Below are 22,570 nucleotides of genomic sequence, written 5' to 3' on the forward strand. Positions count from 1 at the left end.
TTGATCAACATGGTGATGATGGAGAAGGCTTCATATCACTGGACCTGGAAACAAATACATGGATGTTCTCCCATCAGGCTGCCTCCTTCAAACACAAGTGGGAGAGACATGAAGCTCAATTAGATGATGATAGAAACTTCACCAACATTTACCCTCAGTGGCTGCAGAGGAAGGTGAACCATGGGAACTAAAACACTCTGAATGAATGCAGTGACACCACCTGGAGGGTTTTTGACTTCTGATCCAGAACAGCCTAAAGCTTTTTGTAGAAGTGTCACACAGTTAAAAAGACATTCAGGTCAAACCCTGCTAAATGGGACACCTCCGCCATCTACTGTCACAATGCTGCTCCTGCATCCAGTCAGACCAGCCAGGACTTATGGGTCTTTAAGACGTGAGGCAGATTCTCAGAACAACCTCAAATATAATAGTTCAAGTGCTGAGGATCATCATTGAATATTTCCCCCCAAAGGAGCAGCAGTTTCATTCTAGTCTTCATCAGTTTGATAGAGCTGAGCTAAAGAGACAGTCGGTTGTTCAGTCCAAAGATGTTTCCTGGTTTTGTTTGCAGTCTGTGAGTATTTGAGGCAGGTTTACCAGCAGCTGAGTCAGGTGGACCAGGGTCAATTGTCCTAAAGATTCAAATTAAAAACAACCAGTTATTTCAGTGTTTGTGTTGCTCTAACTTTTCCTAGTGAGTCTCTCATGTTGGATTTTACAAATAAAGCAAAACTGATTTTTAAATGTGACTGAAAATGTTTTTGATCCATTTGCTGCTTCTCATTTCTGAAAAGGTGAAACACATTTTCAAGTGTGTCCAGTTATTACACACACTGCAGTCCTGTGTTTTTACTGTTTTATTATTTTAGATACTATAACAACCATCTGTCACGTCACATTGATAATGTCTCAACAAACCCAGAGAAAGTGCTTTGTTTAGAAAAGAACAAATGAAACATCTACATGACATTTTCATCACAGTCTAATCAGCTGATGAACAGTCACCATAAGTGTGATGGGAATTAACAGGACAGATGCAAACCTGAGCTTTTTCCACACAGACACATTTTACTGTGTAGTATTTCAGAAAGGAGCAGGTGACAGCAGCCCAACATGTTCTTTAGCAGACAGTGCTACATCAGGACAATAAGCCATGATTAAGTTGGTTCCATCCAAGACAAAGAGAGAATTAAAACACAAACAACCACAGACAGAAAAATATAATAATGAATTTAAGAGAGAATATAAAGATACATGTGTCTACAAATTCATATTGTCAGGGCTACATCAATAGGCTGCTTTATATGGAAACACTAAGGTTTGTTTGTTTTATTACACTTTGGAAAGACAAGAGCTTATAACAGGTTTAGTGCAGAGTCTTCAGTGTGTTTCAAAAGTAGAAAAGTCAAACTAAAGCCCAGAAATGACGACTACAGGCCTGTGTATGACTTCCTACTAATCAAAGACACTACATTAGAATAACTGCAGTACCTACTGATATAAGTTAGTAACAGAAATACTTCAAGGTGCAGATCATCACTCTTTTTTGTCTCTTTGTGTCTTTGGTCTCTGGCTCATTCTTAAAGCTCTGCAGAAACAGCTGGACAGCAGCATCACTTCTCTCCAGATGTTGTTGCCCCTGGAGTGTTTTCCTCCACAGTAACGTTTGTGTCAGATCTGTCACTGACTGGAAACAAGAGAAATATGAGTTTGATGAGAAACGTCACTGAATCTTCAGAGTCAAGATCAATTCATAAACAGACAAGATGAATATTTGATTAGACACTAATTAAAGTTCATACTGAAACATCATCAATGTTCATTAGTCAGGAGATAATCAACACTATTGATTTCTGGTGTAACAGACATCAAATGTGAGCAGTCTGCTTCCTGTAGTTACACTGGATCACTGACTGAATGTCTCTGTGAATGTACAGACATCAGTTCAATGGAAATACAGGATGAAAATGGACATTATGTCAGTGGAACATTATGTGCACAGAGTAGCTGAAATGATGAAGTACTCACTGTGATCACATTGGACCTGAACTTGGGTTTGATGAAAATTAACAATCTAGAGAAAAGATACAAAGTTTGATCAACAGTAACATACTAGACACCTGAGATGACATCAATAATATAACACAAATTACATTTTTGAAAGCAAATGTATTTCAGTTTTTATAAAGAAAAACTTACTGTTTCCTGGCTCGAAACCTGAAATACCTCTGAAAGATTACAGAATGAAAAGTCAAACAGAATTCATGAAAAGACAAGAAAACCTTTTTACCTATTGTGAAGAAAGAATTTCACATATTGCTGCTTTGAATATAAAGGCAGGAGAGCAACTCTTAGCAAACACACTGTTCAACTTTTCTCCTTCAGATGAACCTGTGTGTTCAATCCAACACAGGAGTAAAAAAGGCTTCATGATGACTGAGAACATGTTTGTCCCTCACCGTTGTTTTTCTTCCTCCAGATGAAGAGTCCAGAGATGCAGGCGGCCAGGAGCAGCAGTCCTACAACAGCTCCAATGACAGCAGCTACAGGAAACTGTGGGTCACCACCTGGAACCAAAACACAACATTCACACTTTGTCTTTACCACTGGATGGAGATCAGTAGGTTTAGTTTATAGAATCCACTGTAGGTTTGACGTGTTTGAAACAGATCAGATGAAAAACATTTTAAAATGGATTCAGTCAAATAAACAGCAGTTTGACTTTATTTCAATTGTTTGTTTTTCCTTCAATACAGAGATAAGAACCTTGTTTCCTGCTCAGACGACGTCACTGTTCACAGAGACTAAGGCGTATGTTGTTAAATTAACTTATAGAAATGATGACCTAAATTTAAAAGAAGCAAAGTCTGTCTTAGAATTGTCCTTTGAACCAAAGGTAAGATTTAAAATCTGAGTCAAAACAATTTGTCTAGACCTGAAATGACAGATGTTTGAAATCAAGGTCAGTATTTGGTGGAAAAACAAACAAACAAACAAACAGTTGTGTATTTCCAGACTCCATCACATCTGAACCCAGTCTTACCCCAGTTGGTCCTGATCTGGTCTTTGTCCAGTTTGGTGACGATGTGGTTCTTAACTCCAGAGAGCTGAAACACACAGTCGTACCTGCTCCAGTCTTCAGGTCTGACTGATGAAAGTTTCAGGTCAACCCTCATCTGGAAGGTCCCGTCCTTGTTGGGGAGGATCTCTCCGTGGTCCACGTCCTCATGAAGCTGCTCTCCATCTTTCCTCCAGAACAGGTCAGCTTTGTCAGGGTAGAAACCTGTAGCGTGGCAGCTGACTGGAGAGGAGGGGGTCTTCTGGAGGAGAGACACTGAGGGGAGGTCTGCAGAGGAAAGAGGGACAGTGCTACTTTATATACATTTATACCACTAGGAAGGTTCTGGGTTCAAAACTAGAACGTCCTGTGGAGTCTGCATGTTGTCCCCATGTCTACATGGGTCCTCCACCTCCCACAGTCCCATCACATACAAGTTAGGTTATTGGCTGACTCTGAATTGCCTGTAGGTGTGAATGTGAATGTTTGTCTCTGTGTATCAGCCCTGTGACAGACTGCTGATCTGTCCAGAGTGGACCTTGCCTCTCACCCAGCGCATGTTGGGATTGACTACAGCCTCATCCATCCATTCATGCATTACCAGCTTATTCCTAACCAGGGTCCCAGGGATCTGCTGGAGCCTATCCCAGCTCTCTTTGGGGAAAAGGCAGGGGTCCACCCTGGACAGGTCCCCAGTCCATCACAGGGCCACATAGAGACAAACAACCTCACACACTCACACTCACTCCTATGGGCAATTTAGAGTCACCAATCAACCTGACATACATGTTTTTGGACTGTGGGAGGAAACCAGAGTACCTGGAGAAAACCCACACAAGTACAGGGAGAACATGCAAACTCCACACAGAAAGGCCCCTGATGGGTTTCAAACCAGGAACTTCACTGTGTCAGTTCATGTTCACAGTAACTGCACTTTAGAAATTCAATATTCTTGTGTTTAATATTCACATCATGACACTACATCAGGTCATGTGACTCTACCTGTTCTCTGCAGAGAGCTGCTCCCATAGATCAAAGAGATGTTCAAAATTTCAGGGCAAATGTTGGTGGTTAAGATAAAATAAAATTTTAAGCGAGCTTTGTCCTTATCCCACTTGTGTTGGTAGGTTGCAGCCATGTCCTTGAACTGCCATGTCTGTGACTTCACATCCAATGATATGAAATCTTCTCCATCATAACCAAAGAGAACATGTCCATCAATCTCTTCAGTCTCATCATCCCATTCACAGATATCTATCTCCTGAAAAATGTGAAGACCTGACAGACAGAAAGACAGAGACTGCAGTAAAAACCAGGATGATACTGTAACAGTCAGTTTTCAGCTGATATCAAACATTTACCACAGACACTGAACCAGAAACCAACACAGACGACCCCCTTCTTTCTGAGTTCCATCAGAAATCATAGAATTTAAACTAAGAACATATATAACTGTGGACAAACGTGTTACTTGAAATGTTGGTGCATGTATTTAGAAACTGTAGGTTTGTGTGTGTAAAAACATGCAGATGTTGAGGGACATGTTTGTTGTGCTGTTAATACTTTTTGTCCTCCAGTGTGTGGTGGGGTATGAGGGACGGTTCTACAGATGATGTGGGGATGGAATTAGACTAATGATTAGTTTTACACTTTGATATGTAGTTTCTCAACATGCATTAATGTTCTGTGTCTACCAGGTAATAGAGTCATGCAAAATTAATAAATCAGTAATTACCAAAACATGAAAATAAACACTAGTTAGTAGAAATCTAAACATCAATTTACCTCCAGTTTGGTTGAAGTGCTGGTTTATATTTGCAATCCGACTTTTTGTACGCTCATGGGCTACTTTGCACTGTTCAACATGCTGGTCAAATTCATCAGGATACTTTTTTTTTAACTTTTCAACCCAGTCCTGTCTGGTTTCAACAGTTTTAATGTCACTGTCACAATAACCCATCTCAACTCCATCAACCATCAACACACCCACAAACTCTGGGAAGGTCTGTAGTCCAGAGGATGCAGTGAGGAAATATGTCAGAGAGTGTTTCACTGTAGGAAGAAAAAAAAAAACAATGTCCAAAAATTTATTTTCATGTTGCCAGCTCTTGATTCTATGACCATAACAGACATTCAGTTCCTGTTCAGATACAGCCTGAGGACAACTGAAACATTTATACAAAAGCTGTATTATGAAACATATATTCTGTGTAGGTTGGTGGATTTAGTTCTTTATTTAAAAATGAGATAAAATAAAGAATCAAACATCATTAAAATAGAATCAGGTTCAGGCAGGTATGAGCAGATGTTGTCGATGGTCCTGAAGTTACAGTATTTTCACTTCATGTGGTTCAGCAGATTTTTCCAACTGGCTGGTAATTCAAGAGTAAAAGTCATTTCTCTGCTTTGACTCAGTCAGTCCAGACCAGTTCACAGCTTCTCTGTCAATGATTAATATGTTTTAGTCAAGATTCATGTTCGTCTTTGAATGAGAAAGTCTTTTCAGACCGCAGAACAACGTCCAAAGAGAAACTACGGGGCCAAACGCTGAACCAACACCGCAATCAAACAAATGAGTTTGGAGACATAAATGTTACAACTGGATTTTAATGTGGATCTTACCTGAATGTGCGACAGGAAGCAGAAAAAGCACAAGAACAAGCTCCATCGTCTCCAGACGGAGGAAACTTCGAGGTAAAGTCTGTCAGACGATCATCTATTAAAGGGGCAGGGCAGCGGAGAAACGCGCTCATTTGTACTATTGATTGGTCAATGCGCTAAAATCAGCAGGGGGAGAGAAAGAGATGATCTCAGTTCATGGACATTAGTCTCTTTTTCTTCCAGTTTCTGTACGTTCTTTAAAAACTGTCATCCAATTGACATTTTGTCATTTTTATTCTTTGAGTTAATTTGTGTTTGTTCCCAATATTATTATCTCACTTCATTATGCTTGATGAGAGAATGAGCAGCAGATATTCACAAATCATCAACCTACAGCACATACACACATTAGCTTAGGTATTTCTGTTTAATATCTAATGTGGGTATAGTTCATGAAGGTGTGAAACTATTTACTTTACTTTAAGATGAACAGAAATTTACTGAAACACGTGTATAAAGACGGTTGTCATCCAGTGTTCAGATTTCTGATAGATCATCTGTCTGCAGGGGACAGGAGCACAGCCAGGACACCACTGGAAACATGCACAGAGGAAACAGCAAAGATCGGACACAGAAGCTTCAGTAAAGTAAAGACGAGCCCACAAGTAACAGCTAAAAGCTTGAAGACGTCAATGGGACTGGCAAACATCTCTGGTCATGAGTCTCCCATTAACAAGTCTGAAAGATCATAAATATTGGATCTTTGGTCTGTTCCAGGAAGAGAGGAGTTTAAAAAAGATTAAAGCTCAAACCTGTGAGATTTAAACCAGCTTGGAAAACAAACTGTGGCTATATTCAAACTGTGGTTAAGTGCAGTTTTTAGTGGAATACCATTTAATTATTTGTATAGAACCTAAACCCCATAATAAATAAGAAACTACAATTAAGGAACACCTGCTGATTTTAATGACAATGCATCATTAATTGGAGAGACTTGGGTCAGTATGTGAACTACTGTTTGCTTTGTCAGTAATGATGCAGTTTTAGCATCATCACTGTACCTGTACACAGACAGAGGTGACGTCTCTGTGGTTCTGCTGTTATAAAATCTTAAAGCACTGGAGTTACATCATAACAGTGAGACTGAAGGAATTGTTAGGAAGTGCCACTGTGCATTATGATAACTCAAGTCTGTCCTGTCCTGTAGTGAAACCACATTCTGCAAAAAAACAAAAAGGTTTACAGGGTATGTAATCCTTGTAATCTCAAAGGAAGCAAACATGATTATTAATCAATTCTTAGGTTTGATGCATGAAGAATTTTGATTTGTGACATTGATTATTGGTCAGAATAGTAAATATATAAAAGCTCAGGACTGAACAGTACATGGATCCTTGCTGCTTGTTTTTCATTAAGTCCTCAGCAACAAGTTCATTTTGTGCTTTGCCATTACAAAATGTTACCAAGCAGGTTTGATAAGAATAATCAGATTGCTATGGTTTTGTTCTGTCAAGGCAGAAAAACAGAAACCAACTGATGGCAAAGTAAAACTGAAGTTTTTGGCCCATTACACATACATAAAGAGTTTCATGGGGAACTACAATGACTGTAATGTTTTAAAATGTTTAAATTAATCTGTAAAATATGTGACTATATGTAATTTAATTCAAATGTCTCTGGAAAAGGGTCATATGAATTTTAAAATAGAGGAAACAAATAGAAATGGAAAAATAATGTGTGAAGATCTCCAAGCTCCAATAAAAACCCTAAACAGAGAGAGGAAAAGCACAAAACAAATCTGTTATTCTACACATTCCTAATGAAGGAGAGGAAACAGCAGTGTAGTGGTTATTACCGTTGCCTCATACTAAGAGGGTTCCAGGTTTGAGTCCCACTCCACCCTGGGGCCTTTCTGTGTGGAGTTTGTAATAAATATTTTTGGATTAACAAGGACAACAGTGCCACTAACAAGAGTCACAGCCACATCCAGTTTTATTAAAGAGCAAATACACCCTAAATTATTTTAGTTAAACTGTATACACTTTTTTAGTGAACAACATTGATAACATTTTCAAACCTCAATCATATTGTGTGTACAAACAACCTTTTATATCCCAACATTAGCAATAAATACTGAAAAATGATGCTGTATATGAATAAGATCTATTACTTGGTAGAGGCAATAAACACAATACACAGGCCTGCTAATGCTGAATGAATATTTGGGGTTGCATTCTACTGAGAGTCATGGACCACAAAAAGCTGCCAAAGAAACTGCAGAGACATTGCAAAAATTAGGACAACCCTCTAAAATTGATTAGGGGACAAGGAGAATGAGGGAGGGAGGCTACCAAGAGGCCAACAGCAACATTGCTGGAACTACAAGAACTTCTGGTAGATACTGGTCACTCCTTGCATGTGACTACCATCTCTTGGATTTGAAGGAACTCAAACTTTATTGCCAAGAACACTGGGAAAAATTTCAAAGTCTAAATGTGTTAGGTTAACAGAAATGTATTCATAAAGACTTGCTGCTGTCCATCCATCCATCTTCTTCCGCTTATCTGGGACCGGGTCGTGGGGCCAGTAGCCTAAGCAGGGGTGCACAGACTTCCCTTTCCCTGGACACTTCCTCCAGCTCATCCGGAGGGACACCGAGGCTTCCCAGGCCAGCCGGGAGACATAGTCCCGCCAGCATGGCCTCCTCCCGGTGGGACATGCCTAGAACCCCTCCCCAGGGAGGCGCCCAGGAGGCATCCGGTACAGACAGATTTTAGCTGCTTGTATCCAGGATTTTGTCCTTTCGGTCATGACCCAGAGCTCATGACCATAGGTGAGAGTCAGAACGTAGACTGAGCGGTAAATAGACAGCTTCGCCTTTCGGCTCAGCTCCTTCTTCACCACAACGGACCAGTACATTGCTGCTGCTGCAGTATTTCTTTTATTTTACTTGATTTTTGTTGGAAAATCACAGTCTGAGATTTATGTTATTTCTGTCTATATTTTTTTTAAAATGTGTAGACTTTATATCCAGTGTTAAGTCACCACATAGTTTTTGTTTTCAAACACAGTTTTTGTGAAGTACATTTGGCATCTCACACTGATGCAAAGGCTGCCTGCCAAAGAGTATTTGATGCCCAGGGGTGAGAACATGTATCCACACAATGGCTCTCTAAAGAGAGAGGCCTGTAACAGAATGTGACAGTAGATCAGACTAATACCTGCAGATAAGAAGGAGGAAATAATTCATCCACAGTCATGAGAGAGGGAATAGAGCCAAGAAAACAATGAGGAAGAAAGTTAAATTCCAGCATGTTCTGCTGATCTGACAGATTAGCAGGTTGAAGAGCCTGTTCCCTTTAGCCAATTCTGCTTTAAGTTCGTTGTACAGGGAATTTGAAGGTCACTGTGGGACAAACCAGGGGCTGTGGATTCTGAAGAAGACTTTCTCTTAAACTGTGTGCTGCTACAAATAAGTTGTTTATTTTTTAAAAAAGCTTCTCCATCAGCCACAACATGAAAAAAAATAGTGCACCATAATGATTTAATGATTAAAAGCAGAATGAATTAAATCTTTTTTTTTAAATAAACTACGCTTTAGGAGAGAAATCAAACATCAACTGAGTTCAGGAGTGTACTCCAGAAAGCAGGTTTACCAAACTCTGTCAACTCTGAGTTGATTAGCACTGAACCTGATGAGGAAACTCAGTTCCAGTATCTTGGGAAACCCTCTGAACCCAGCAGAAATCACACCCTGTAACCTGTGGAGTATACATTTACCATTTACAGCTTTCTTTGGCTGTAACTAAAATTATTTTGACACAATCAGGTTTTACCAGAACAAACCTTTGCTAGTACTGAGGGGATACACCTGTTTATTTTTACACTGTATAACAGTTTGGTCTTGACTAAAGCAGCTGCAGACATAATCCCAACAATGATCTCACATCTACAGGAGCTGTGACACCACAGGAAACACAGCAATGCTCCAACACTACAGGTTTCAAAATGTAAAAACAAAATCAGCTTTGTGTTTATTGAACTTTAACTTGGGAGAATCCACTTCAATGAATGTGGTCAATTGGCATTATCACTGTGTGGTCTTCACTAATTGTGCACTTTCTCACCTGGTCTTTGCTGTCTCTGTCAACTTCATCCTGCTCTCTGTCCTTCTCTCCCTCTCTATCCTCCTCTCTTGCTCTTGGTGCTGTCAACCAAAAGGCAAACATCACAACCAAACACTCACTTTACTATTCATTCGTTTATCATTCAACAAACTGATTATTGGGTTGATCTTACATTAAGTCTATTAGTAATACCTTAGTTATATAAAGTCTATGCTTGTTTAACCGTATAATTAAGGAATGTGTGTAATGTGACCATAGAAACTGAAACAGGGCTGGTTTGCTAATTAGCCATGTGAAGTAAAGTTCCTTTCTGGTTAATGTGAACATAAAATTATTTTTCTTTCATCTGTTAGTGAAGGACAATGTGTATAATCGCAGTACTTTCTAATATTCTACAGCTATTGCTATTTCAGCGTCACTTTCCCTAAAATAATGAAGAGCATCAGTTAGCTAACGGTAGCTTGTTACCTGGGCAGGCTGCTAGCAGGCTAGTTAGCTCAGAGAGCTAACATTAGCCGAAAAGCTAGCGAGCGTTTTTTGACAACATTCCCACTATGAAACTAAAACCAGACACTTTCTAAGTCACAGTGATAACGACCAGTTTGACCCAACGAACTTTGTCAGGACGTTCAACTATTTTATTTCCTGTTTCAACTTACTTTGCTTTGTTGAATTTCGCGGTTAACTGCGTCTTCTTCTTCTTCTGTGGTTTTCCTGGCGTGGCGTTATTTCTCTTTATTGAGTGTTTAGACAGCAACATGGAAACAGTCCAAACAAACAAACAGGACTGAAAAAATATTCAGGAAGAAGAAAAGTAACAAACTGAATGTGGACTGATGTCCTCTCACTTGTATGTTACAGGTCAGTCAGAAAAAGTTTGGTTTCAGAGACTCTTGTATTATTTGTGAACATTATAATAAACTGTTCATGTCATTAACATAGTAACATAAAAAAGGACTTTAAATCTGCTGTCACTTTTAAGGACAATCATTTGTTTAACAGAGTTTGAACATTTTACAGAAGCTACATTTTCTGAAGGTTCAATCATCCTGCCTTATTCAGCTGCTCAGTTACTTCATATAACATTAGATTTAATTAGGTATAAAGATTTTATTTCAGTCTCAATGTTAAAGGCACAAAACACTATAAAAAGCTTTAAAAAGTGAATTGAAATCTAAACCAGTGTAATGACATTAAAAGTATATTTGTTTTTACATGTCAACGACATAAAGTTGAATATATTTGATGTAATCAGCTGAGTTTGGTGCAATAGTTTGTAATAATCAGTTTGATAGTGTTGCAGGAAAACATCTGTAAGGTAATTCAGTTAAAGTCTGTGTGACACAAAATGTACGGTCACATTTTATGAAATATGTTATTTATGGGATTTGTTGATGTTTGTCACAGTTTTGATAAAAGACAAATCTGACGGCCTGGACCATGAGGGTCAGTCACAAGTTACAATTATAACATCTGGATTCAGTCTCTCAGAGAGCTCAGAGCTGTTACCAGGAGCTGTAAATTCAGAAACACTCTGTTAATCCTGATGTTTAGACAGCTCCATGTGAATGTTATGGCCTGCACAATAGTCCAGTCACCTCCACTGTTTGTCTGCTTCCATCCAGTTTTACCAATAGTCACTAGTTAATAATAATAGACCCTGTGGTCTGAGAAACTGTTGGCCCCATATTTTATCAAAGAAAACAGCAGGGTTTCAATAAACTATCACAAGATGTGTTTTGAGCACTGCAATTCATGTGGTTATTATAAAACCTTAAAAAAATCATTTTTAAATTCAGAAATTACCCTAAACGCTCATTTATCATTTTTAAAAAGCTTGATAGGTAAAACTTATTGAATCAATGTAAAATGAATGAAATAATAATAATAATAAACAAATGTAAATGTAAAGCCACATAATGTGACACATGACCAGCTGTTGACTTTTTTCATCCCATATGAGGAAACTCAGGTTTCTGGATTCAGTCTCTCAGAGAGCTCAGAGCTGCTGACAGAAGCTGTAAATTCAGAAACACTCTGTTAATCCACTAATCCTGCAGTGAACAGTTCATCTGTACAATAATCTGAAATCATTTTAAATCTACAGCATAAAGTGAGTCACATCATTTGAAATAGAATAAAAGTTTTACTTACGAGATGGAGGGTCTTTGGCTAAAATCAAAAGGAAAGAAAAACATTTCAGGATCAGTGTTAAATGTCAGAATATCTTTCATCCTCTTATCCCAGTGGATCTGATCCCTTCTTCTACTCACTCAAACTGAAAAATAAACCCATTCTTCTGTTTAGTCCTCACTTTATTTCTTCTCACTTCTCTCCTACATCATCAGAGTACAGTCATATTGTCAGGACTCTGTGGCTCTGAGCCTGACACACTTACTGCTGGTTGTTTCAGACTGTGGACTTCATGACACAGTTTGGTCATTTAGTGAAAAAGTCAATTAAACAGATCATCTTTTCATTTTTCTCTCTCACCTTGTTTCTTTCTGTAAACCATGAATCCAACAGCAGCGATGAGGACGAGAACAAGAACAACCAGTGATATGATGATGAGGATGGTCGTGATACTGGACGTCTCTGGTGAATGAAACAACAAAAATATGAAGACAGAGATGAAGCAGGTTAGAACAGAGGTGCAGCCTCCATCAGTTTATTCATCCATACATAAAGGTTTGTTGCTGTATGTGTGGAAAATGCTTTCAAACTTTCTAGGACTTTAGAAATCAAAGAATCTACTGAGAATCTTGTTTGGTTCACAGGATCTGACCAGTGATCCTGGGATGATGAGCACTGGTTCATTCAGTTATTGAACTGGTTTGTTAATATTAGTTTGTTGAAGATACATTTCCAGCTGAATTGCAGGACAAAGGCTAAAATACAAACATCAAGTAACATTCAGCTCCCTCTGATCCCAGTCTTACCCCAGTTGGTCCTGATCTGGTCTTTGTCCAGTTTGGTGACGATGTGGTTCTTAACTCCAGAGAGCTGAAACACACAGTCGTACCTGCTCCAGTCTTCAGGTCTGACTGATGAAAGGTTCAGGTCAACCCTCATCTGGAAGGTCCCGTCCTTGTTGGGGAGGATCTCTCCGTGGTCCACGTCCTCATGAAGCTGCTCTCCATCTTTCCTCCAGAACAGGTCAGCTTTGTCAGGGTAGAAACCTGTAGCGTGGCAGCTGACTGGAGAGGAGGGGGTCTTCTGGAGGAGAGACACTGAGGGGAGGTCTGGAAGGAGGCACAAACACCACTTTTATGTAATATTATTGTTTATTAAAAACAAATAGAAAATCACTGCTTTATCAATAAACAAAAAGTGCATCTGATTCTACCTGTTCTCTGCAGAAAGCTCTTCCCAAAGTGCACATACTTCTTCAGCCAGTCAGGACATTTGTGGATATAGTAGTTTTTGTTGTATTCTAATCTCGCCTTTTCACTGTCCCATCTCAGTTTGGTGATGACAGCCTGTGGTTTAGGAGCGACCCATGTTAATGTCTCCAGGTCCAGTGCTATGAAGTCTTCTCCATCGTAACCGTACTGATTAAAACCCACAACCTCTCCAGTCTCATCGTCCCAGTCACAGCCATTCATCCTCTGTAAAATGTGGACACCTGAGGGACACAGGCAGTGGTTTGCAAAAGTGCCATCTCAGAACAAGCCACACACTGAACACCATAACACTGAAATACATCCAGAGCCAGTCATCATCTGAACAGTGTATATGGTTCATGGAGAGACAGCAGCAGAGACTGCTGGGAAACAGAGAGAAGTTAAAAGCTAAACATGTAAAACCATAAAAATACTTTACCTCTGGTTTGGTTTAAACGCTCCATCAAACCATTAATGTTGGCTCTGAAGACCTGCTGATTACCAGAACACTTCAGAGCATACCACTCCAAGTGCTGTGGGTCGGCTTTTATTAATTTCTTTATCCAGTCCTGTTTGGGTTCAGCTCTCTTGATGTTGCTGTCGCAGTAACCCACCTGAACCTCATCGACCACTGCAGCACCCACAAACTCTGGGATGTTTGGGGTGCCAGAAGCTGCAGTGAGGAAATACTTCAGGGAGTGTTTCACTGCGGGACAAAGAAGGGTTTTAGCTTCTGAAATGTATTTGTGTTAAAAAAAAAACGATATACTTGATTCATATTAGGCTATATATATTTTTCAACACGTGCTGTAGATTGTCTGTACAGAAGCCGTTACAGGACACACCTCGTTACTGAGGCTGTATTTGTACTCACAGCAGAGTTTTGCTTATTTGCAACTGTAAATAAGGAAACTAGTATTTCTTTTTCATATGATCTAACTATGACATGCCAACAGATAAAAGTTAACATGGGGAACAGCACTGGCCTACTAGGCATTTGACAGAATAAATCCTACGAACTGTCTTTATTTCTCTAAATATATAATATTTACAGAATATATAGCCTGAAGACCTGTCATTGAAAAAAATGAAAGTGAAACTATAATTCCCAGGTACAGATCGTGGCGCTAGACAGCGCATTTACCAAATCAAGCAGGTTTTACAGCAGCAGGAGTAACAGTAGAGTCATCCTGGGATATTACCTGGAGATGCAACACTACAGGAGAGCAGCAATATGAATAAGGTGCTCATCTTGTTTTGATCAGTAGGTTTCGAGCAACAACAGTCAGCTGGTCTGAAGTCCTTTGAGGGGCGTGTCCATCAGTGAAGTCACAGCTTTAAGCAATAACCATAAGAAAGACTGTGAAATAAGACCAAAGGAAATCTTCTATTATCAGTAATAATCATTATTATTTATAGTACAGATTTCATATTGTGATGTTTCAGGTTGACCTGCCTCATAAATGCACTTTCCAGATGACTTTTATTTAGATGCTTTATCCAGTCCTGATGCTATTACACAGGGAAGTGTTTTATTGTACATAAATACTTATTGTGATTCTGCCAATCTCAGAAAATGATTTCTATTGGAGCTGTTCCTCCTGCTGACACTTTTAACCGGGCTGTTTATTTCATGTTGATCTGAGTCCTGTTTCTCCTCCACGATGCTTTTTCTGCAGCTCCTGCTATAAAACTGTTTCAAAATGCTGAATTTATCTCGCGATATTTCAATCCCTTTTGTTTATCCTTCATATAATCTCAAATTAATTACACAACAGTTCTGGATGAACACGTTTTTAGGATTATCATTTAAATGATACTTTCATACATCTTTATAATACTTTCATGTTGAATGTCGTCTTATGTATTTTCACCTATACAAAGTCGTGTTCTCGCGAGAGTTTGGACGAGTTTACTGGATATGCCACGTCTTCTGCAGAGCTGAGAAGCATCAGCACAGACACAAAAACCAGGATTTTACCGAGAACATCGCAGGCAGGACAGAGAGTCACCCTGCGGCCCGACAGCCAGCGGTATCCGACACAATCCGGTAACTTTGACTTTGTGTGTTTTGCCCCTTTTTCATTGTGAGTCGTTAGAAGTGACGTGCTAGCCGGTGGGTTGTTAGCCAGTTAGCATGCTAACCTGTGATCGATTGTTTGATCAGCGGCTTTTATTGTTTACCGATAGATTAAGGCTGACCCTCATTAAAGCCGAGAGATTAGTCCCTTCACACCCGGACCCGATGGTCGAAGCCCTCGGCAAATAAACTCAATCACAGGAGAAAGTTACAAATGGTGATTGATGATTAGCTAACATGCTAATAGTTACACTATATACACAGTGTACACGCAGTTATTACTGCACTGCTTAGATACTGCATGTACACAGTGTTCACGCAGTTAGTACTGCACTGCTTAGATACTGCATGTACACAGTGTACACGCAGTTAGTACTGCACTGCTTAGATACTGCATGTACACAGTGTACACGCAGTTAGTACTGCACTGCTTAGATACTGCATGTACACAGTGTACACGCAGTTAGTACTGCACTGCTTAGATACTGCATGTACACAGTGTACACGCAGTTAGTACTGCACTGCTTAGATACTGCATGTACACAGTGTACACGCAGTTAGTACTGCACTGCTTAGATACTGCATGTACACAGTGTACACGCAGTTAGTACTGCACTGCTTAGATACTGCATGTACACAGTGTTCACGCAGTTAGTACTGCACTGCTTAGATACTGCATGTACACAGTGTACACGCAGTTAGTACTGCACTGCTTAGATACTGCATGTACACAGTGTACACGCAGTTAGTACTGCACTGCTTAGATACTGCATGTACACAGTGTACACGCAGTTAGTACTGCACTGTTTAGATACTGCATGTACACAGTGTTCACGCAGTTAGTACTGCACTGTTTAGATACTGCATGTACACAGTGTTCACGCAGTTAGTACTGCACTGGTTAGATACTGCATGTACACAGTGTTCACGCAGTTAGTACTGCACTGGTTAGATACTGCATGTACACAGTGTTCACGCAGTTAGTACTGCACTGTTTAGATACTGCATGTACACAGTGTACACGCAGTTAGTACTGCACTGCTTAGATACTGCATGTACACAGTGTACACGCAGTTAGTACTGCACTGCTTAGATACTGCATATACACAGTGTACACGCAGTTAGTACTGCACCGGTTAGATACTGCATATACACAGTGTACACAGCAGTATTGAACTAGCACTGCACTAAATACTGCAGTACAGTACTGGCATACTGTTGATGTAATTCAGTACCATAACAAGATTGGTAACTGTGCTCAGCTACAATGTACTGCTGATACTTTAGACTGGAAACTCCTGTCCTGGGTCAGTACATGATAAAAGTCCTGTCCTGGGTCAGTACATGATAAACGTCCTGTCCTGGGTCAGTACATGATGAAAGTCCTGTCCTGGGTCAGTACATGATGAAAGTCCTGTCCTGGGTCAGTACATGATGAAAGTCCTGTCCTGGGTCAGTACATGATAAAAGTCCTGTCCTGGGTCAGTACATGATGAAAGTCCTGTCCTGGGTCAGTACATGATGAAAGTCCTGTCCTGGGTCAGTACATGATGAAAGTCCTGTCCTGGGTCAGTACATGATGAAAGTCCTGTCCTGGGTCAGTACATGATGAAAGTCCTGTCCTGGGTCAGTACATGATGAAAGTCCTGTCCTGGGTCAGTACATGATGAAAGTCCTGTCCTGGGTCAGTACATGATAAAAGTCCTGTTCTGGATCAGTACATGATGAAATCACATAAACACATATGATGTTAATCAGGAACATGTTTGAGAACAGACGTCACCCTCCGTTTGTTTGTTTGTGCTGCAGAAGGTCCTGAGGTCTTTACACTTGATGAGGCACCAAAAAACAAAATAAGTTCAGTGCAGCTGAAGAAGCTTTTTTTCTGTATCTGACCAAAATGATGTTTATGATGTAAAAAGGCAGAATGTTATTTTATTAGAGAGCAGAGTGACTGAACTGTGTAATCACCAACCAACCAGTTCTTTGTTCTGTGTTGTCTTTTCACAGTGGGTAATATGGGCAGTGTACGTCTGACTCTGGCCACATCTGCACTACTGCTGTTGCTCTCCCATCCCACCATCGCTCACAGTCACTCCCACGGTGACCACGGGCACCATCACCATGGCCACTCCCACGGAGAAGATCATCACCATGGCCATTCTCATGACGCTGAGGTGAAGATGTTCCATGGAGCCAGCAAGTGGAGCGCTGAAGCCAACCTCCCCCCTCCTGAAGAGGAGCATCATGGACACGCCCACGACCACGGACATGCCCACTCCCATGGTCATGGACACGCCCACGGACATGCCCACTCCCATGGACATGGACACGCCCATGACCATGGACACGCCCATGACCATGGACATGCCCATTCCCATGATCATGGACACGCCCACCGTGAGGATGCTGCTCGAGCGCACAAGGTGGAGAGTGGCCACGGGCATGCACGTGGAGGGAACAGCATGAAGAAGGAGGTGGAGGGAGAGAAGAGGAACATGGTGGAGCTCTGGACACAGGTGTGGTCATGGGTTAGACTGGGAGCAGCAGGTCACATGCTTGTCATGTGGTCTCAAACATTTGAGACATGGGAACAAGGTGCAGTGTTTAGCTCTGTGAGAATCTGGTGAACATCTGCTCCATCTTATTCCAGATGCACAGTTGGAAAGATCCAGTTTAATCAGCAATTTCTTGGTTTCCTGGTTCCGTGCAGATCCATAGTTTTAGTTATTGAATTGTTTACATTTTGTTGTTACTGCTCGTTCTGAACCTCAGCCTGTGACACAGTTATAGTTCTGTCCAGCTCTGTGTTTGATTCATCTCTGTCACCAGAGGAAGCTCCACAGTGGAGACATTATGGGCTCTGGTGTGTCTTGGCATGAGAAGGAGGCTTTGATCGCCGTAGGAAGTTGACACAGCCTGAACCGTCAGCTTTAGTGCTGTGGGTGACTGTTTTACAGGCTGTGTATTTCACTAGTTCACTAGTTAAAACTCTGTTTATTTCTTGTTCTGATGAACCTGAATGTTTCCAAATTGACTCACAAACACACACTAAACAGATACAGATGTTAGTTATTTGACTGCATGCAGACAGTCTCCATCTCATAAACAGATTGTTCTGTTATAATCAGTACACTGGCCAGATCCAGAACAGGCTGTTTTCACTGTATAAGGTTCAGCGTAGAGCTCGCAGCCAGCTAAATCTTTGAGTTACAGCCTGTCAGGAACAGGTTTGATTATTACTTTTATTGTTGAGAAACTGGGATGGATCAAGATAATATCAGACCCAAAAATTCATTTCATGATGCCTTGACCTCTCCAGTAGAAACATGGGAAAATAAAAAAACTCCTGTTCTGTGTCCGCAGGCTGTCGGAGCCACCCTCCTGATCAGTGCTGCTCCTTTCCTCATCCTGTTTCTGATCCCAGTTCAGTCAAACAGCGACCAGCACCAGAACCTGCTGAAAGTGCTCCTCAGCTTTGCCTCTGGAGGACTACTGGGAGACGCCTTCCTCCACCTCATACCACACGCTCTGGGTACGCAGTCGATCCTGCAGTTTCTTATGTCTCCGGACTGAGTTGTGCATTTGTGTTATTATCATAATGTTACACACTAACAGCTCATACTTACCTTTCCTTAATGTGAGCAGACGACACTTTTAATAAACACAATGGCAACATTTCTCACACAGCTACTGACAAAGATGAACCAGCACAGACACACAATCACCATCGTCAGTTTGTCTTATTTCCCACGCAGAGCCCCACTCTCATCACGGTGATGCAGATCACGGACACTCGCACGCAAGCGAAGAGTCACATGACCACGGTCACTCCCACGGTACGCAGTCTTTACTTTACCACTGAGTCAGAGTGCAGACCGTTGGTATCTGGTTATTGTTTCACCTGTATATTCTAATTAGCAGGAGCAACAGATCAAATCGATCAAACACGTTTCACCTCCTTTGTCCACAGGAGCTGCCCACGGTCACATGATGTCGGTGGGCCTGTGGGTTCTCGGTGGGATCATCGCCTTCCTGGTTGTAGAGAAGTTTGTCCGTCTGCTGAAGGGGGGACATGGACATTCCCACGGCCACTCACATGGTACGCTGCTGGAAACTCACCTGCTCTGTGGAGTTTGTCCTTTTATTTTTCTATATCAATGATTCACCTGCAGAAATATTGTTTTTAAACAGATGAAGTAAAGTGTCATTATGCAGCTGTTTCAAATCAATCATCTGTGTGTTCAAGATATTGGCCAGATCTGATAAACTTTGTAGATTTCACTGCTTGAAATCTCCTAATTTTGGGCTTTTTCAGCTGCTCCCAAGGAAAAAGACAGTGATGCAGAGGAAGAGACGAAGAAGAAAGATGAGAAAAAAATCAAAGATGAGAAGGTGCCAAAGAAAGAGAAGAAAAAGAGCACAGGTGAACCACGAACACCTTGATTTTTAGCGTTGTAGACTCAGCAGCTCCCTCTGCTGATCGGTTACTGAACTACAGCATAAGAAGTTAAAAACACCAGCAGATAAACTGCAGTTTATCTGCTGGTTCATCAGCCAGATACATACATGTTTCATTATGTAGTTAATTTTGGCAGATCTTTAAGAATTTAGATCAGAGGTTCCCAACACATGTTCCTGGACAGGTCACCAGTCCATCACAGGGCAAAGGAAAACGCCTGTTATTATTTGGCTTATTTTAATGAATGAAGCAAAAATTTAGTAGAAAAACAGCTTAGTTGCCTTGGAAACAGGGGAAGCAGTTATTTGAAGATCTGCAGCTTAAAAGTCATTTAAAGACATCACTGAAACAGATGCTATGTTTAATGTCCATGCACCGATTTTTTTTTAACTGATGACTTTCACTTTTTGCACATTTTCTATGTTGATTTAATTTTAGAAGAATAAAATAGTTATTTTTGCCAATGCACCAACACTGAATAGCTCAGATTGATCCATATGATTCACAACGTGTGTTGAAACTCAGTCTGCCTAAACTTTGTGTCACCCGTTTTGGATCTTCAGTGAAAAACACGTGTATCCTACTTTCTTCTATCCTGCAGTGCTTTGCCTCCGACATACACGTGATACACTGATATAACCAGTAACGTTCCACCTGTCAGTGGTGCCGTGAAATATTGATCATGTGTCAGTAATTATACGACTATTAAGTCAGATTATAGAATGTGTTTGTGTGGAAAGGTATTTGACATATATGATGAATTTGGCCTCAGCCAAAATCATTTTCTGCAGCCATGAACCACATACAGGCACTGTTAATTATTTGAACAATTTGTCTGTAGGGACAGAAAATAATTATTGTGCAGCCTCGTGTGGGCTGACGATCAGTCATGTCAGTGTTGGTATGTGCTCATGCAAATCTTGCATCATGCAAATCTTTGTGATGTTTTACTGTTTTTTTCAGACAGAAACTAATCCTGACCTTCATTTATTCTCTGCCCCCCGTTACAGACATCAAGGTGTCCGGTTACCTGAACCTGGCAGCTGACTTCACCCATAATTTCACTGACGGGCTGGCAATCGGAGCGTCGTTCCTGGTGGGTCCAGCGGTGGGTGCCGTCACCACCCTCACCATTCTGCTGCACGAGGTCCCGCACGAGATCGGAGATTTTGCCATCCTCGTCCAGTCCGGCTGCACCAAAAGAAAGGTAGCTCCACTGTAGCTGATCACAGTCGGGCCCTGCAGGATGAGTCCGAACAAAATGTACTGGACAAAATGTTTCCTCAGCAAATAGCTGAGCCAAGCTTCCCAGGTCCTGTCACATTTTCTCACACTTTATTTACGACATAAACAGTAACCACAGTCATTAAATACATTGCTTTGTACAGTGCTCTGTGAAACACTCCCTCTGCTCTCTGCACACTGCTGTGCAGGATTCTGGTCTTGCTGGTAAATATTTCAGGGACACCTAAAATTAGTGTTTAATTACAGGTCATATTTTCTGTCATCACTCAGGTGTCTGAAACTTCTTATTGAAATCTCTGTACGTCATTGAAACTTCATACATTCACCACAGTTATAGTAATGAATGTTCTTTTATAGTTTTAATAATAGACTGTGTGAGTTTGCATTTTCTTTTTTGTCACTGAGCTCAGACATGGGCCAAGAGATTTTATTTTCATCAACATTTATTACATAAGAAGGAAACAAGCTAACAAGCAATTCAAATGAATCCGATGATGTGTTAAATAAGAACATCGAAGTAATAACCCTCCTCCTTCCCATCAGGCCATGTGTCTACAGCTGCTGACGGCCTTGGGAGCTCTCGCCGGCACCGCTTGCTCCCTATTGGCTGAGGGAGTGGGCGCCGCGGCAACAGCCTGGATCCTACCGTTCACAGCTGGTGGGTTTGTTTACATCGCCACGGTGACGGTGCTCCCAGAGCTGCTGGCGGGCCGCTCCAGTTTCGGCCAGTCTCTAATGGAGATTCTGGCCCTGCTGTTCGGGGTCGGCATGATGGTGCTGATCGCAGAGTACGAGTGAGACGCGGCGGATGGACAGAAAACGCCGGGACAGGAAGAGAGTGAACAGTGGGAAGCCGTCAAACACTTAGAAGAAAGGTTTAAGTAGAGTTGAAATGGATTATTATTGTCGGGTGTTTTCTTGTTTCTTTATGACTTTTTCTAGGCAAACACCGCCTGTTGATGGCAGATGGGTGATTTTTGTTGTCTTGTGTTTTTTTTTTTAGTTCACAGCTGCATCTCTCATTGTGTCACGATTCCTTTTTGAGAGGAAAAGTGTCGGCTTCTTAGAAAGCTCGAGACTGAGAGCTGGAAGAAAAGCAAGCCGATGGAGGGTTTTGAGGACTTCTGTGGTGTGGGAGGGCGGGAGGTGAAATCTTGCAGTGTCTGCCAGTTGCCACTTCCACAACGTGGATCATGCGGCTGCTGTGTGAACCGACAGTTAGTTCGCTCCGCAAGTGGCTTCAAGTAAAATCACTTTTCAGCCATAACACCAAGTTTTCTACCACTTTCCCAGTGGTCCTTTAAATCTGCATTTCAGACGTGAGTCAGCGATGGTCTGGTTGTTATTACGGTGACAGAGATATCGGATGTTCCTGTTTTTACATTCCGCAGAGTACATGTAAATGTTGTGGCTTCTACAGATGTTCTCAAGATGGCATCAAAATCTCAGCTGATTAGTTCGATATTGTCAGGAAAAGTCTTTTTAACCTTTAACACAAACTATTTTTTTAATCGACGGTTGATAAAGAGCAATGAAACTGACAACTGTGCTGAACATCCCCAATAAAGGTTCATAATATTCAAAATGATGGCGACCTCTCGGCATGTTCTGTCT

The 22,570-nt window shown here is 41.0% G+C and overlaps 3 protein-coding genes across 7 annotated transcripts; 1 reads left to right on the plus strand and 2 right to left on the minus strand.

The window, feature by feature from the left end:
• Positions 1–842: 842 nt before the first annotated feature.
• Positions 843–10,461, minus strand: LOC113126004 (major histocompatibility complex class I-related gene protein-like). 2 transcript variants are annotated; one of them, XM_026299728.1, is made up of 8 exons: positions 10,446–10,461; positions 4,844–5,110; positions 4,061–4,336; positions 3,044–3,346; positions 2,460–2,567; positions 2,200–2,228; positions 2,029–2,074; positions 843–1,687 (listed from the first exon to the last, which is right to left on the minus strand). In XM_026299728.1, coding segments are annotated over exons 1-8 (1,104 nt in total). In that variant the 5' UTR covers positions 10,447–10,461; the 3' UTR covers positions 843–1,613. The 2 variants fall into 2 exon arrangements, with proteins under 2 accessions (XP_026155513.1, XP_026155512.1); XM_026299727.1 differs by lacking the exon at positions 10,446–10,461 and adding an exon at positions 5,681–5,762.
• Positions 10,462–10,757: 296 nt separating this feature from the next.
• LOC113126008 (major histocompatibility complex class I-related gene protein-like) lies at positions 10,758–14,518 on the minus strand. Of its 4 annotated transcripts, none has more exons than XM_026299738.1 (7): positions 14,372–14,518; positions 13,609–13,875; positions 13,133–13,411; positions 12,726–13,028; positions 12,280–12,381; positions 11,941–11,958; positions 10,758–11,301 (listed from the first exon to the last, which is right to left on the minus strand). In XM_026299738.1, exons 1-7 carry the CDS (start codon positions 14,418–14,420, stop codon positions 11,234–11,236), a joined length of 1,086 nt encoding a protein of 361 aa, XP_026155523.1. In that variant the 5' UTR covers positions 14,421–14,518; the 3' UTR covers positions 10,758–11,233. The 4 variants fall into 4 exon arrangements, with proteins under 4 accessions (XP_026155523.1, XP_026155525.1, XP_026155526.1 ...); XM_026299740.1 differs by having other exon boundaries at positions 10,758–11,804; positions 14,372–14,504; XM_026299741.1 differs by lacking the exon at positions 11,941–11,958 and having other exon boundaries at positions 10,758–11,804; positions 14,372–14,504.
• Positions 14,519–14,999: 481 nt separating this feature from the next.
• On the plus strand, positions 15,000–22,544 carry slc39a7 (solute carrier family 39 member 7). The gene is made up of 8 exons (XM_026299722.1): positions 15,000–15,219; positions 17,260–17,768; positions 18,616–18,784; positions 19,008–19,088; positions 19,223–19,351; positions 19,568–19,675; positions 20,722–20,918; positions 21,500–22,544. The coding sequence occupies exons 1-8, from the start codon at positions 15,015–15,017 to the stop codon at positions 21,752–21,754; spliced, it is 1,653 nt and encodes a 550-aa protein (XP_026155507.1). The 5' UTR covers positions 15,000–15,014; the 3' UTR covers positions 21,755–22,544.
• Positions 22,545–22,570: the final 26 nt, after the last annotated feature.

This window comes from Mastacembelus armatus, chromosome 11 (assembly GCF_900324485.2).
Source record: "Mastacembelus armatus chromosome 11, fMasArm1.2, whole genome shotgun sequence".
In the NCBI taxonomy this organism is placed as follows: domain Eukaryota; kingdom Metazoa; phylum Chordata; class Actinopteri; order Synbranchiformes; family Mastacembelidae; genus Mastacembelus; species Mastacembelus armatus.

Excerpts from the sequence above, each read along its gene's own strand:
- LOC113126004 (XM_026299727.1), bottom strand. The coding sequence starts at position 5,726 with ATGGAGCTTGTTCTTGTGCTTTTTCTGCTTCCTGTCGCACATTCAG. Across the intron at positions 2,229-2,459 it reads CTGGAGGAAGAAAAACAACG|AGGTATTTCAGGTTTCGAGC; the intron begins GTGAGGGACAAA and ends GTAATCTTTCAG. Across the intron at positions 2,075-2,199 it reads AGGTTTCGAGCCAGGAAACA|ATTGTTAATTTTCATCAAAC; the intron begins GTAAGTTTTTCT and ends TCTTTTCTCTAG.
- LOC113126008 (XM_026299738.1), bottom strand. The coding sequence starts at position 14,420 with ATGAGCACCTTATTCATATTGCTGCTCTCCTGTAGTGTTGCATCTCCA. Across the intron at positions 13,876-14,371 it reads CTGTAGTGTTGCATCTCCAG|TGAAACACTCCCTGAAGTAT; the intron begins GTAATATCCCAG and ends TTTGTCCCGCAG. Across the intron at positions 13,029-13,132 it reads GAGCTTTCTGCAGAGAACAG|ACCTCCCCTCAGTGTCTCTC; the intron begins GTAGAATCAGAT and ends GCCTCCTTCCAG.
- slc39a7 (XM_026299722.1), top strand. The coding sequence starts at position 15,015 with ATGTTGAATGTCGTCTTATGTATTTTCACCTATACAAAGTCGTGTTCT. Across the intron at positions 17,769-18,615 it reads TGGTGGAGCTCTGGACACAG|GCTGTCGGAGCCACCCTCCT; the intron begins GTGTGGTCATGG and ends CTGTGTCCGCAG. Across the intron at positions 18,785-19,007 it reads CCTCATACCACACGCTCTGG|AGCCCCACTCTCATCACGGT; the intron begins GTACGCAGTCGA and ends TTTCCCACGCAG.